The 14,787-nt window shown below is 38.5% G+C and overlaps 1 protein-coding gene across 2 annotated transcripts in view; it reads right to left on the reverse strand.

Annotated features, from left to right (window-relative positions):
- Positions 1 to 14,787, reverse strand: part of TDRD3 (tudor domain containing 3) — a 378,807-nt gene that overhangs the window by 35,744 nt on the left and 328,276 nt on the right. For both annotated transcript variants that reach the window (XM_089668374.1, XM_089668381.1), the window contains one exon: positions 8,412 to 9,259. In XM_089668374.1, coding sequence (XP_089524500.1) covers positions 8,412 to 9,259 — 848 coding nt within the window. The remainder of the gene's footprint in view (positions 1 to 8,411; positions 9,260 to 14,787) is intronic.

Genomic DNA, 14,787 nt, shown 5'->3' on the forward strand with positions numbered 1-14,787 from the left:
AACAACAGAGGAAGCATTATGAAAAGCAAAGAGTACTAGTACAATAAAAAAATATATGCCTCCACAGGAGAAGAGTCCAGAGAGAGAGAGAGACAATGGGGAGGAAGTGGAGGACAAATAATGGGAAATAACAGCGGAGACCAATCTATCCTGTCAATGGAAACAACTGATTTGAGTCAAGGTAAAGAAATCCTAAGGTGCTCAGGTACCAACACAAAAGTAAATGGCAGATATGTTCACAAAATTAGAACAATCTTTAAAGAACAATATGGCAATAATACATCAAGATCTGGGACAGGTCTTGTCCCGAGTTGAGGAAACGGAAGAAAAATTGTACTTGGTACTATGTAGACTCATCAACAACACGGGCTACAGGAGTAGCTATTGGGATTGCAAAAAATGTAAGATTTATTGTAGAAGACAGCTTGGTTTCTGTTTTTGAAGAGGAAACTATATGGTATTGAATGTACGCTTGAAAATATTTACTGTCCAAACAAAAACTCAATGGTCTACTTAGAGGGTATGTTAAGGAAATTATTAATAATAAATAATTACTATTAATCCCCAATTTCTATTTAAGCACACTTCACCCCTACCCTTAAAGGTGTACAAATATAAACAATGATATGCTCAGTGATAAATAAATATCATAAATTTGAGGAAAGGATTTATGATATTTATTTATCACTGAGCATATCATTGTTTATATTATCATTTATGTTAAGGAAATTGCTGAATTTCAAGAAAGGAAAACTGACTATGACTGGGGATTTTAGTTTTTGCATGGATTCACAGCTGGATACTTTGTCGCATGTGTGGAGGCAAACGTTTAAGATCAGTAAGAAAGATGTTACATCAATGTCAACTGAAAGATGTGTAAAGAATCAAGCACCCAGAGGTAAGGGATTGTACGTTCTATTCCTCAGCACATGCAATGTATTCCAGACTGGACTATATAATGATACAACATAGAGTTGTTAATCAAATCCAATATTGAAATTACATAACTATCAGAACATGCACCAGTCGCAATGAAGTTCAGAGTAGGAGGGGATTCCTATAAAGTAAATGTATGGAAATTAAATGAGACTTCCCATACTGTCTCAGTTGCCACAGTATGGGAAGCCCATAAAACGAATATAAGGGGTATCCTGCTTTTTATAGGGGCAGAAACCAGGAGAAAATGGGTCGAAAATATGAGAAAATTAATAGTGGAATTACATGAATTAGAGTAAGTACATAAAAGAGGAATAGAAATAGAGGTACACCAAAAGATAATTTTAAAGAGAGAAGAGCTAAATTACCTAATGGAACAGGAATCAAAAAGGTTTTCGACATGGTGGCAAAAGAAAGATATCAGCAGTGGAATAGACCAGGAAAATACTTGGCAAGGATGTTAAGGAAAAAGAAATCAGTAAATTATATAGAGAAGATCAGAAATGAAAAAGGAGAGATAGTGTAACCAACTAAAATGATTGCTAGCAAATTTCATAAATATTCTAGTTCATTGTATGCGGTTAACCATAGACAACAAAAAGACCCGGGGGGGGGGGGGGGGGGGGAAACATAAAGAAAATTCAGACATAATTAAAAACAGTTGGTTTACCCAGATTAGAGGAAGAAAGATTGGCAATGCTAGATAACATAATATCATAAGAGGAAATACAAATAGCATTAAGAAGTACAGTAGCGGGAAAGAGTCCGGGACTTGATGGGTATACGGTAAGATCCTATAGGAAGTTCAAAGAACAACTAGTGCCTAAAATGTGCGTATATGAATTCATTAGGAGAAGGGATGGAAATTAGGAAGGAGTAGTTGCTGGCACATATTACAATTACAGTTGTGTCCAAAATTATTCAACCCCCACTGAAATTGAGTGTTTTGGCCAGTTTGACATTGCTTTTGATCATTCAGTCATCTTGCTTACATTTACATTAAAGAGGCACTTGTAGGTCAGACAAATATAACATAACAGTTATAATGAAATAACCACAAATGTCTTTTCTGTGCTCACAGCATTATCAGTTTTATTCAACCCCCAAGTGACATTCAATCTTAGTACTTAGTACAGCATCCTTTTACAGTTATAACAGCTTTTAAACGTGAAGCATAGCTTGACACAAGTGTCTTGCAGCGATCTACGGGTATCTTCGCCCATTCTTCATGGGCAAAGGCCTCCAGTTCAGTCACATTCTTAGGCTTGCGCACTGCAACTGCTTTCTTTAAGTCCCACCAGAGGTTCTCAATCGGATTTAAGTCTGGTGACTGCGATGGCCACTCCAAAATGTTCCAGCCTTTCCTCTGCAACCATGCTCTAGTGGACTTGGAGGTATGCTTGGGATCATTGTCCTGTTGAAAGGTCCAACGTCTCCCAAGCCTCAGGTGTGTGACGGACTGCATCACGTTTCCATCCAATATCTCCTGGTACTGAAGAGAATTCATGGTACCTTGCACACGCTGAAGCTTCCCTGTACCTGCAGAAGCAAAACAGCCCCAAAGCATGATTGACCCTCCACCATGCTTCACAGTAGGCAAGGTGTTCTTTTCATCATAGGCCTTGTTCTTCCTCCTCCAAACATAGCGTTGATCCATGGGCCCAAACAGTTCTAATTTTGTTTCATCAGTCCACAGAACACTATCCCACAACTTTTGTGGTTTGTCCACATGGCTTTTGGCATACTGCAGTCGACTCTTCTTATTCTTTGGAGACAGCAAGGGGGTACGCCTGGGAGTTCTGGCACGGAGGCCTTCATTACGCAGTGTGCGTCTTATTGTCTGGGCTGAAACTTCTGTACCCACATCTGACAAATCTTTTCTCAGTTCCTCAGCAGTCACACGGGGACTTCTCTCCACTCTACGCTTCAGGTAGCGCACAGCAGTCGAAGTCAGCATCTTCTTTCTGCCACGACCAGGTAGCGTTTCAACAGTGCCCTTTGCCTTGAATTTGCGAATGATGCTTCCTAAGGTGTCTCTTGGTATGTTTAACATCTTTGCAATCTTCTTATAGCCATTGCCCTTCCTGTGAAGAGAAATCACCTCTTCTCTTGTCTTCCTGGACCATTCTCTTGCCTTCACCATGTTTGTAACCACACCAGTAAATGTCTAGAAGGAGCTGAGTATCACAGTCATTTTAAAGCTGCCTAATTGGTGCTTATTATGCTTGATTGCTGCTCGGTGACATCCACAGGTGTTTTCAATACCTGATGGAAAGCACCTGTATGAACCTCTGTTCTTCAGAGTGGTAGTCTTTAAGGGGTTGAATAATTGTGGCAATGAAGAAACCACATAAGAACCATTTACTACTGTATTACATAAACAATTGATGTCATTTTAGTTGCATTTGGGTAGTTACAACGTCCTTGTAGGATTTGATTCTGAATACAATTCCAAATGTACACTATAGTCCCTAAACCCCTTTACAGCATTGGGGGTTGAATAATTTTGGACACAACTGTATACCCAAAGAAGGAAAAGATTTATCTCAATGCGCCAGCTACAGACCAATATCACTATTAAATATAGATACAAAATTATATGCTAAAGTCATTGCTAGCAGGATGAAAGATCTAATGCCAAAGTGGGTACATCAAGATCAGGTGGGGTTTATACCAGGAAGAGATAATAGCCTGAGATTGTTATTCCTCCTGCAAAAGAGTAGTAGGGAGAAATCCCCAGTACTACTTCTGTCAATAAACGCTGAAAAAGTGTTTGACAGGGTAGACTGGGGATTTATGATGAGTACTTTAGGAGGCAAAAGGATTAGGACCCAAATGATGCAGTGGATAAAAACTTTATATAGTCACCCCTCAGCAGCCGTGAAGATCAACGGTTCATTGTCGCAACCCTTTATAATGTACAATGGAAAAAGGCAGGGATGTTCACTCTCACCTCTCCTGTTTGTTATCCTTCGAGCCCTTATTAGCGATCATACAAAATAGTGTAGATATAAAAGGTATTAAAATTGGAGAAGTAGAACACAAATTTGCAGTTTACGCAGATGATTTGTTATTTTATGTTGTAAATCCTAGATTAAAACCACCAAATTTAGTGAGAACACTTAAAAACTATGGCGAGCTGTAAAATTTTATAATTCATCTTTCATAGTCAGAGATATTGAATATTAATTTACCAAAGGTAGAAAGACAGGCTATGCAAGGAAAGTTCTCTTTTACATGGAGGGATAAACAGGTAAACTATTTAGGGTATATATCATGAAAATTATATTCCGTTATTAAATGAGATGAAGGAGGAGTTGAGGAAAATTTTAAAAAGATCACTTTCTTGGATAGGGAGAATAAATATGGTTAAGATGGTGATATTGCCTAAAATCCTATATAAATTTCAAATGCTAACAATATATTTGCTGTAGGTATATTTCAGGGTCCTGAAAAGAATGACAATACGATACATATGGGCAAATGAATAAAAACAAAGGTGCATCAAGAGGTCAGATGTAAGGATAAAATAAATGGGGGCCTAAACATGCCAGATTTTAAAAAATATTATTTTGCAGTAGTATTGTCACGAATAATGGGTGGGTTTATAATTAACAGGGGAAAAGTTGGGTAAAGATTGAAAAATCACTAAGTGAAGCACAATTAGATAAAATTATATGGATCCCACAACAATACAGTATGTTTGCTCAAAATACTAGCAATTTAACATGGAATGTCTTTAGGTTATGGGATTTAATTCATAAACAAAGGGGATGGGGGTATAATTCACTACTAATACCACTAGTAGGAACAAAATATTTCACACTAGGGGAGAGTAGTATATCAGGGATGTGGATAAAAGATAGGAATGAACATTTAGGGGATATTATGAAAAAGAGAGAAATATGTTCTTTTCAGGAGTTGAAACACAAAAGGTATATACAGTTGCAAGAAAAAGTATGTGAACCCTTTGGGATTACGTGGAGTTTTGCATGAATTGGGCATAAAATGTGCTCTGAACGTCATCTAAGTCACAACAATAGAAGAACACAGTCTGCTGAACATAATACTACACAAACATTAGATGTTGCCATGGTTTAATTGCACATAACATGTAAACATTCACAGTGCAGGGAGGAAAAAGTATGTGAGGTCCTAGCTTAATATCTTCTCCCAGAGCTAATTGGAGCCAGGAGTGAGCCAACCTTGACTCCAATCAGTGTGATGATATTGGATGTGTTGCTGACAGCTGTCCTGCCCTTAAAAAACACACACCTGTTTTGGGTTTACTGGTTTCAAGAAGCACTGTCTGATGTGAACCATGCCTCACAGAAAAGAGCTCTCAGAAGACCTACGATCAAGAATTGTTGACTTGCATGAAGCTGGAAAAGGTTACAAAAGTATCTCCAAAAACCTTGATGTTCATGTGTCCATGGTAAGACAGACTGTCTACAAATGGAGAAAGTTTAGCACTGTTGCTACTCTCCCTAGGTGTAGTCGTCCTGTAAAAATGACTGCAAGAGCACAGCGCAGAATGCTGCATGAGGTAAAGAAGAATCCCAGAGTGTCAGCTAAAGACCTACAGAAATCTCTGGCACATGCTAACATTTTTGTTGACACATCTACAATAAGGAAAACATTAAACAAGAATGGAGTACATGGGAGGACACCACGGAGGAAGCCATTGCTGTCCAAAAAGAATACTGCAGCACGTTTGAAGTTTGCAAAAGAGCACCTGGATGTTCCACAGCACTACTGGCAAAATATACTGTGGACAGATGAAACCAAGATTGAGTTGTTTGGGAAGAACACACAACACTATGTGTGGAGAAAAAAAGGCACAGCACACCAAACATCAAAACCTCATCCCCACTGTAAAACATGGCGGAGGGAGCATCATGGTTTGGGGCTGCTTTGCTGCCTCAGGGCCTGGACAGATTGTTGTCATTGATGGGAAAATGAATTCCAGAGTTTATCAATACATTTTGCAGGAAAACACACAACCATCTGTCCGCTAACTGAAGCTCCGCAGAGGATAGGTGATGCAACAGGACAATGACCCAAAGCATACAAGTAATTCAACAAAACAATGGCTGCAACAGCACAGAATACGCCTTCTGGAGTGGCCAAGTCAGAGTCCTGACCTCAACCCGATTGAAATGCTGTGGCATGACCTTAAGAGAGAGATTCACACCAGACATCCCAAGAATATTGCTACACTGACACAGTTTTGTGAAGAGGAGTGGTCCAAAATTACTCCAGATCGTTGTGCAGGTCTGATCTGCAACTACAGGAAATGTTTGGTTGAGGTTATTGCTGCCAAAGGAGGGTCAACCAGTTATTAAGTCCAAAGGTTCACATACTTTTTCCTCCCTGCACTGTGAATGTTTACATGTTATGTGCAATTAAACCATGGCAACATCTAATGTTTGTGTAGTATTATGTTCAGCAGACTGTGTTCTTCTATTGTTGTGACTTAGATGACGTTCAGAGCACATTTTATGCCCAATTCATGCAAAACTCCACGTAATCCCAAGGGGTTCACATACTTTTTCTTGCAACTGTATGTTTTCTGTGATGGATGAATTATCAACAAAAACATTTTGTCACAACACTCCCACGGCCAATAAGAGAGGTTGAAAATCTGCACTCAGAGTATTTGATGAACTTAGAAAGAATACAAAAACACTGCACTTCGCGTATGTATAAGATACTGACTACAATATCTGAACCGGTCTTACCACCATACTTAGAAAAAATGGGGAAATTAGCTGGGAACACAGCTGAATGAGCAACAAAAAAAGAAAATATTTTGAATTGTACATGGGGCAACTGATATGAATACAGTTGAACTGAATTATAAACTCCTGACAAGATGGTATGTCACACCTAATAAAGCTCATAAATATCACCCAGAGAATTCCTTACTTTTTTGGAGAGGGTGTGGGATAAACGGTACAATGGCACATATATGGTGGGAATGTCCCAAAATACAGGAATTCTGGCAGATTATAGTACAACAAATAGCAGAAATTTCAGGAGAAAGTATAATAATGGACCCATGGGTGTGTTTATTTCCTAATACGGATCTCACAGTAAAACAATATAATAACACAATTGTACCTCATTTAACTAATACGGCAACAGGATTGATTCCTAAATTTTGGAAGGCCCAAGGAATTTAAAGATTGGATAAAGAGGGTAGAAAACTGTATACATATAGGAAAGAATAACTATACCATAGTGGAGAAGATAAAATGGGAAAATTTATACAAATCTGGTAAAAGTGTTGTGAATATAGTACCACATGGATATATGTCAAACTGAGAGGTGAGAGAAAAAGGGAATGAGGCGATAAGAGGTATAACGCATGGTGAAAAGGGGGCAGTAGTGAAATAAGAAGACAATAAAGGAGTGTACTGGAGGAGAGGGGGGGGGTTGGATAAAATGAAAATTGTAACAAGTAATTGATGATTATGTATTAGTGTCGTGTTGGATTTTGAAAAATGTGATCAATGAAAATATAATAATTAAAAAAAAAAAATTCAGCTGGTTCAGCAATGACCAGACAAATTGCAATTCATGTATGGGCAAGGGTGGTTGTACACAAGTTGGATCTATCTATCTATCGACTTGTGTACAACCAGATGGTTGGGTTTTTCCCAAAAGATCAATGCTGCCATCTATAGCCTACAACACTGATCGTTATATTCTGACAGTGAGGAAGGCTCCCGGCTTCCAAAATACAATAGTACAGCAGGAGGGATTTCCACATCCACCTCAAATGTGTGGGAAATTAAGGCATTTTATTTCTGCTGGTCAAATGAAAAATAAATCCATAATGTATGGGCCAGGGGCGGACTGACCTTTGGAGCACCCGGGCACTGCCCGAGGGCCCGGGATCAGTAGGGGGCCCCATGAGATGCCCCTGGCACATTTAATAGGCTTTTTCATAGCCTTTTTTGAGTGTAGTTTGAGAGTGGGCGAGGACACAGAGGCCCCATGATCTTTAATTGCCTGGGGGCTCCATGAGTTGTCAGTACGCCCCTGGTATGGGCTGCATTAAGTACATCACTCTGTGATTTGGAAATGGATAAAAAGGGGTGGAGCTAAATGCAATTTGCATGCTTTGTTTATAATCCTCTTATACAAAGTGGAAGTGTGCTTTAATAAATTGAAGAACAAACTGCACTAAACAATAGAAACCCACAAAGCACTTTTTATATTTTTTACTCCTCTAAATATTACTCCGATAGCTTGCCATGGGCTGCTAACTATATTTCTTTGGTATAATCTCCTAGATTGTAAGCTCGAAATAGTAGGGCCCTCTTACCCCTTTGTGTGCTGTTTGATGTTACTGTACTGTTTCATGTATTGTCCCCCCCTCTATTGTACAGCGCCGAGCAAACCCTTTGGCGCTATATAAACTTGATAAATAAATAAATAAATAATCAATAACAATGAAAAAGACATACCTTATTGTCTTCCCAGTAAAGAGCCAAACACTCATCTCCTGGTCTCCAGGTGAATGCTGGGTAGGTAGGTTCCAATATTCTCTCTGGCTTTATAGGACCAGATCTTTTTTTCGAGCTATATGAAAACATCTTGTTTCTTTCATCATTTGCAGAGCTCAGATTTGACCCTATTGGTTTTATAGGTCCAGCTCTTCGAACCTTCTGCTCAAGCTCTCCATTTAGTAAATCATTAGCACTGTCTTTTGCTGTTGAATGATAATTAGAGGATTCCACATTGGCACTATAACTTTTTTCATTTGGTAAACTAGTTAAACTATCACTGTTAGTTGTCCGTGGTCTCCTGTCCATATAGTACTCGTAATTGGGTCTTTGGTCTTCTCTTCTTCCACGTTTCTGGTGCAAAGACTCCATATTACTATTATTACTGTAGGTGCTGGTATCATCTTTAGTTTCAGGATGGTTGGGACCTTTTATGGTCCTACTTTGCATAGTATTGTCTCTCTTTTTAAAAGTACTATCATTTTGGTAACTAGAGGGAGGCTGTGAAAAATCTTTTAATCTTTCATTTCTTGAAAACCCTTTTTCATTTTTATTCCTGTCTTCTGTCCAGAGATCTGGTCCAGTGGAATTGTATTTTTCTGGAGCTCGATTTCTCGGGGGTCCATTACCTTCAAATTGCCTTGATGTATGATTTTCTTTCTGAAATCGAGGCGGTTTTTCACTTCTTGGAGCTCTGGGATCATTCCGGACAAACTGCCGAGATTGGATATAATCCTTCACTCCATTTTGCTCCACATTTTGAACTCTGTTTTGTCCTTGGCTCTGACGTTGAACAAGAGGTTTGGTATCTGCAAATGTAAAAAAAAAATAAACAAAATATTAGGAGTCAATAGTAAAAATGGCTGGCTTACCTATTAAAAACACTGGAAAATTATACAAAGATATGTTTAAAGCCTAACACATAAAATTAAATTTTTTTGCATAAATAAAATAAAGGTTATAATTAGTTATTAGCAAAACTGAGCAGAGTTCAGTATACTGAACAAATGACAAAAATCTGCAAACCCTGACTTCAGTACCTTAACCCCATTGAATTCTATAGAAGCCAAATCTTGTGATTTTTTCCTAAACTTTTTGTTAACAAGTCTAAAGTAAAATAAACAAACAAAAAAAACAAAAACACAAATAACATGCTTAAGGGATGCTTTAAACCTGCATATGAATAGGTGTACCTGTAGAATGTACTACTGCACAAGTGACAATTAGGAAAGGAAAAAAAAACCTTTTTGCTAAATGACATTTCCCAACCAACCTTGTTCTGATTCTAAACAAAGCAAGGGGGATTCCCTTCCCCAACCTTACCAGACCTTTATCCAGGACAAGATTTTAGGAGGAACCCAATTAAAAAAAAAAAAAAAAGTTACAGCACCCTTTTTTACTCTTTCACTAAAAAAAGTACATTGTAAACACACACCATACACCCAGTTCTTTATGAAAAAAAAAAGTCCCACAATGTACATCCATAAATCACATGGGCCAACTGTGTTGAGCTACTATCAATCACAATGAACAATGACCCATCAACCTGCTGTCCAAAAACACAACTATCTTGCTCTCCCCACAACTGTGGGCTTTTTCACATCATGTCCATTGAACAGTGTTTTTCTGCATACCAACATACACATATGGTGTGAACAGGGCACATAGAAAACTTGTTTTCTGTGTCCTGTTCACACCATAAGCAGAAAAACGCATCTCAGTGGACATGGTGTGAACAATCCCTGACAGCTGTTGAGCTGACTGCTGAATATAACAAGCCAAACATCATGGACAAACTATTGTCATGACCATGTTTGAAAAAGTCAGCATGCAGGCAGGAAAGATATTACTCTATTGGGGATAAATAAATGACCTGTAGCTGTACAAAATTAAAGGAAATACCTATTAATATGCAGCTGCTGTAAACAGATAAAAATATAATACATATCTCTATCACACTTATTTCTTTAATATAATTATATATGCAGTTGTACAAATTGCGCAGTTTGAAACACACACTTACCTTTAATACATTTTGGTGAAATTTAATACTTACATAGAATAATCTATAGAAAGTATTTTCATTAGAGTAAAGCATTATTTCTGCATGCTACTCTATGGATAAATGCCTAAATGTTACAGCCTAGTGTGTGGTTCTGGCAGTAACATTCATTGTTTTCCCATGGATCTGATTTTCTATCCCACTTCTGTTTAGCCAGTTACCTCTCACCTCATCTAGCTTGACAGCACCTGAATCTTCCAGATGATGTTCTTACTGTACTTGCCTCCTAATCCAGAATATTAAAAATAGCAACAACTTTAATTCACTTTCTGGCTTCTGTACAAATCTACATTCTTGGTTATAAGATAAGTGTGGATTTCATGCTGTTTTTGGCATCCACTCTTTGCTATGTCTTATTTATGATATAATACATAGGGACTAGCTTGAGGCATAAGAAACCATCACCCCTCACTGTAAATTACATAGATAGTGTTACGATTCATCAAGCAGGTCAGTGATCACATAAGTCCGAAGGCCGAGTTTATTTATAAAAAATCATGAAAATCTGAGATAAATAATATTGCAGTGGGCATATTATTGAAAATGTTCACACTACAGCACACTTAAGAGAGATTATACAGACTGTAAAGGGAAAAGCAAACTGATGGCCACTAACAGACATATACTATAATAAAAGGAGAAAAAGGCTTCATGCACGATTGTACAGGAGTTGTACAGTGCGCAGAGCCTGCATAATGACATTCATAAAACCCACATACAGCCTCCTGTTGAGATGCATTAGAAGAGCCAGCTGCACACAATTGTGCAACAAGAGTTGTGTAAAGAACTTGCAATGATGTTATGCACCAAATGCAGATAGCATGCTTTACCCAAATCCTGGCACAAAACTGTGTGCAGCTGCCTCTTCTAATGCATCTCAATGGGTGACTGTGTGCAGGAAGCCTAATAGATGCTGGAAGTAAAAGCAGTTAGAGGCTTACACTGATGATGCCCAGATGTTTTAAAAGCTATCCCTAGGGTTGCATTAAAGCTTAATTATAGGCAAACCACTAAATAATCATGAAATACATACATGGAAGATGTTTCACCTTCCAAAAATGTGTATTTCTGTCCAATTAACCCTGAGATTTGCACAACTATATCACACAGCACAGCCCTGTCTAGTAGGCATGGAGACTAGTAACATTTACAGGTCTTCTCCTTTGGCCTTTGATCAGACAGAAAAGGAAGCAGCAGCAGTCTGAGATTATTTCTCTGTCAGTCTGCTTCCTCCTTCTATTAGCACACTCCTTACACTGAAGCATAATTGATTGGCTCCTCGTGATGCTTCTCCCAACCTCTCTCTGAGCTCTGCAAGAGGCCGATACCAGAGTCTGCAAACACACTGCTTGCGCTTAAAAAATAATTTATTGAATTACAGTCATAGCAGAGCTGTATTAATTTGTGTATATTCTACTGTATATGCATGGTGTTCCCCCCTTTTTCTTTTTTAAACCAAGAGTAGGTTTCACTGATAAACATTATTGCATGAATCAACCATAACATGTACATAGGCAAAAGCATCAAAAGATACAGACTTGGCACACCATAACAAAGTAAAAAGACTTAAAAAGGGTGTAACGAGCGCTGGATAGTTTTAGAACAAAAGTATGCAAGCAGCTAGCATGAAAGGCAAGCCTCCAAAACGCCTCGTGGGATAACAGTCATAAATATAAAACATGCAGCGCTAGAGTAGAAAGGTCTGTCTCACGATGAAGTGTGACCACCTGGATAAATATAAACGCAGCTAGCATAAAAGTAATGGTCTTAGACAACCAATACTATAACATTCTCCTGGTTACAAAGGTGTAAATGGTGACAAAGTCAATATATCATTGGAGTGACAAAAATAAATCTGTGACATCTGTGGTAGGAAGTGTGGCTGTAGAATGCACTAACCAGATAGCACAGATAGTAGCGCATTGGAGTAAAATGACCTACTCCTGGTCAATGGATCAGGAAACCTGCCGGAGTGGTGGTCGTCTCTGCTGTGGTCACCAGAAACATCTGCGTCCTCTCCTGTTGTGGCATTACCAGGTATCCAGTGGAATAAACGCTCCTCCAGTGTGTAGTGGAATCCTTTAGTGTCAGCGACCTCCAGGGGTGTGGTATGCGCTCAAGGAACAGAAATCACCTTCAGGGCTCAGAAATAAACCAAAAGAGAGGCTTCCGATAGTGTAATAACTTTTATTAAGGAGTAATAAACAAATGAAGCACTTACAATAAACAAATCCAAAGATGGCCGCCCGTATCAAGGTGTGGACCATATGGGTAGTAGTGGTAGGTGAAGCAGCATCTCCCTAACGCGTTTCGTGGCAAGTGCACGTTATCAAAGGGAGTGGGCTACTGTCAGAGGCCACCTATTTATGGTATGAGGCCTAAAATGTCTAAGGACGCTAATCGCGTCAAATTACCGCTACTGCGCATGCGCGGATCGGGTGCCGCGCGCATGCGCAGTCCGACGCTATCGCGTCATCGCTAATCATCCGCGCATGCGCAGATCGCGCTCGGCAGCCATTTTCCTGGAGTCCCAGTCTTTGTCTACTGCCTCTGAAGACAGAACTAACAGTGGGAGAATTCTATCTGTGGTTGCTGTCTCGGATGACAGACCAACCCAGGAAGAAAATTCAGTGGGGAAAAAAGAGCGGTTGTTGGTGGTAACCACCAATTAAAGATATGCTCAGGGAATGACAGAATTTAAAAGGGTTAAACAGAGCACAGACCCTATAGATATCAAGGGCATAGTCATCTTGTGGTGAAATAGTGGGACTGCAAGTACCAGGACAGATTGCTCGATTGGAGCCATTCATCAAAAAAGTCCATGTTGGAAACATATTAATACAGGCAGATTATAATAAACTGCATATATATATATATATAGAAATAGAATAATATGGTAAAAATTGATAAAAATGCATAATAGATCTCAAAATCATAAATATACACAATATATATATATATATATATATATATATATATATATATAGGAATATAAGCGTCACCTGGCGTTAATATATAATTTATTTATTGAGAATCGGACCTCAAATTATTGAAAAAACTGATTATTGAAAAACCGATTGTTGTAAAAAACCGATCTTCATGAGTACTTATCTTGAACCCCCGTGTAATTCTTATATAGGTGACGCCACGTGTAATTCTTATACAGGTGACCATATAAAAATATATATATACATAAATATATATATATAAAAATATATATAAATATGTAAAAACATAAGAAACAACATCACATGCATGAAATATATATGCAATTAAAAATGTAAAATATAAGTAATAATGCTGGTGTAAATATACAAATAATGTGGCCGAAGGATGGCAACACAATGAACACTCAACATACCCTAAAATGTCGTAAAATCAATGACAATTAACTAGTGTCTAAAAAACAATTAAGATCCAAATCCACGTTTAACCCTTGTGGGGCAAATGTTTTGAGTAAAAAAATCCATTTGGTTTCTATCTTTGAGACTGCCCTGCGTTTATGTGTTCCTCTCCAATGTCTTTGAATCATGTCAATACCTATAAATTTCAGGGAGTGTGGATTATTGTTATGCGTTTGGCGAAAATGCATGGAAAGTGAGTGTTCTCTAAATCCCTTTTTTATATTTTTTAAGTGCTCCCGTAGTCTGTCCCTAAGTCTTCTAGTCGTTCTACCGACATACTGTTTGCCGCATGCACATTCTAAGAGGTATACAACATGCGTGCTGTTGCAAGTAATAGTGGATTGGATGTCATATATTCTCCCTGTGGTGTTGGAACGGAAAGTCTTGATTGGGTTTTTATGGATACCATTGTGAGTACATAACATACACCTATTGCAAGGAAAAAACCCTTTCCGATCAAAAAAGAAAGATAGCTGCTTAGGTGGGTTGACTATATTTGGAGCCAGCCTGTTTCTCAAAGGGGGTGCCTTGCGGTAAGTAATGTCGGGGATTTCGGGTAAGTGTTTTCCTATAATGGGGTCATTCTTGAGAATAGACCAGTTACTCTTAATGATCTTGGCTATGTCCCTATATTGGGTAGAGAAGTTAGTGACGAAAGGGCAAAATTTCTCAGTCTGGGTCTTTGGCCTAGTGGTAAGTAGGTTGGCTCTGTTACTGTCTCCTACAACAAGCCTTTCCTCATCGAGGGTATTGGCATTGTAGCCTTTATCAATAAATCTCTGTTTGAGGATTTCAGATTGGACCAAGTAATCTTCTTTCTTGTCACAATTTCTGAAAATCCGGAGAAATTGTCCCCTAGGGATATTACTTA

The sequence above is a fragment of the Staurois parvus genome, unplaced genomic scaffold, assembly GCF_062004578.1.
Source record: "Staurois parvus isolate SC_StPar_1 unplaced genomic scaffold, SC_StPar_1.0 ptg000007l, whole genome shotgun sequence".
Taxonomy (NCBI): domain Eukaryota; kingdom Metazoa; phylum Chordata; class Amphibia; order Anura; family Ranidae; genus Staurois; species Staurois parvus.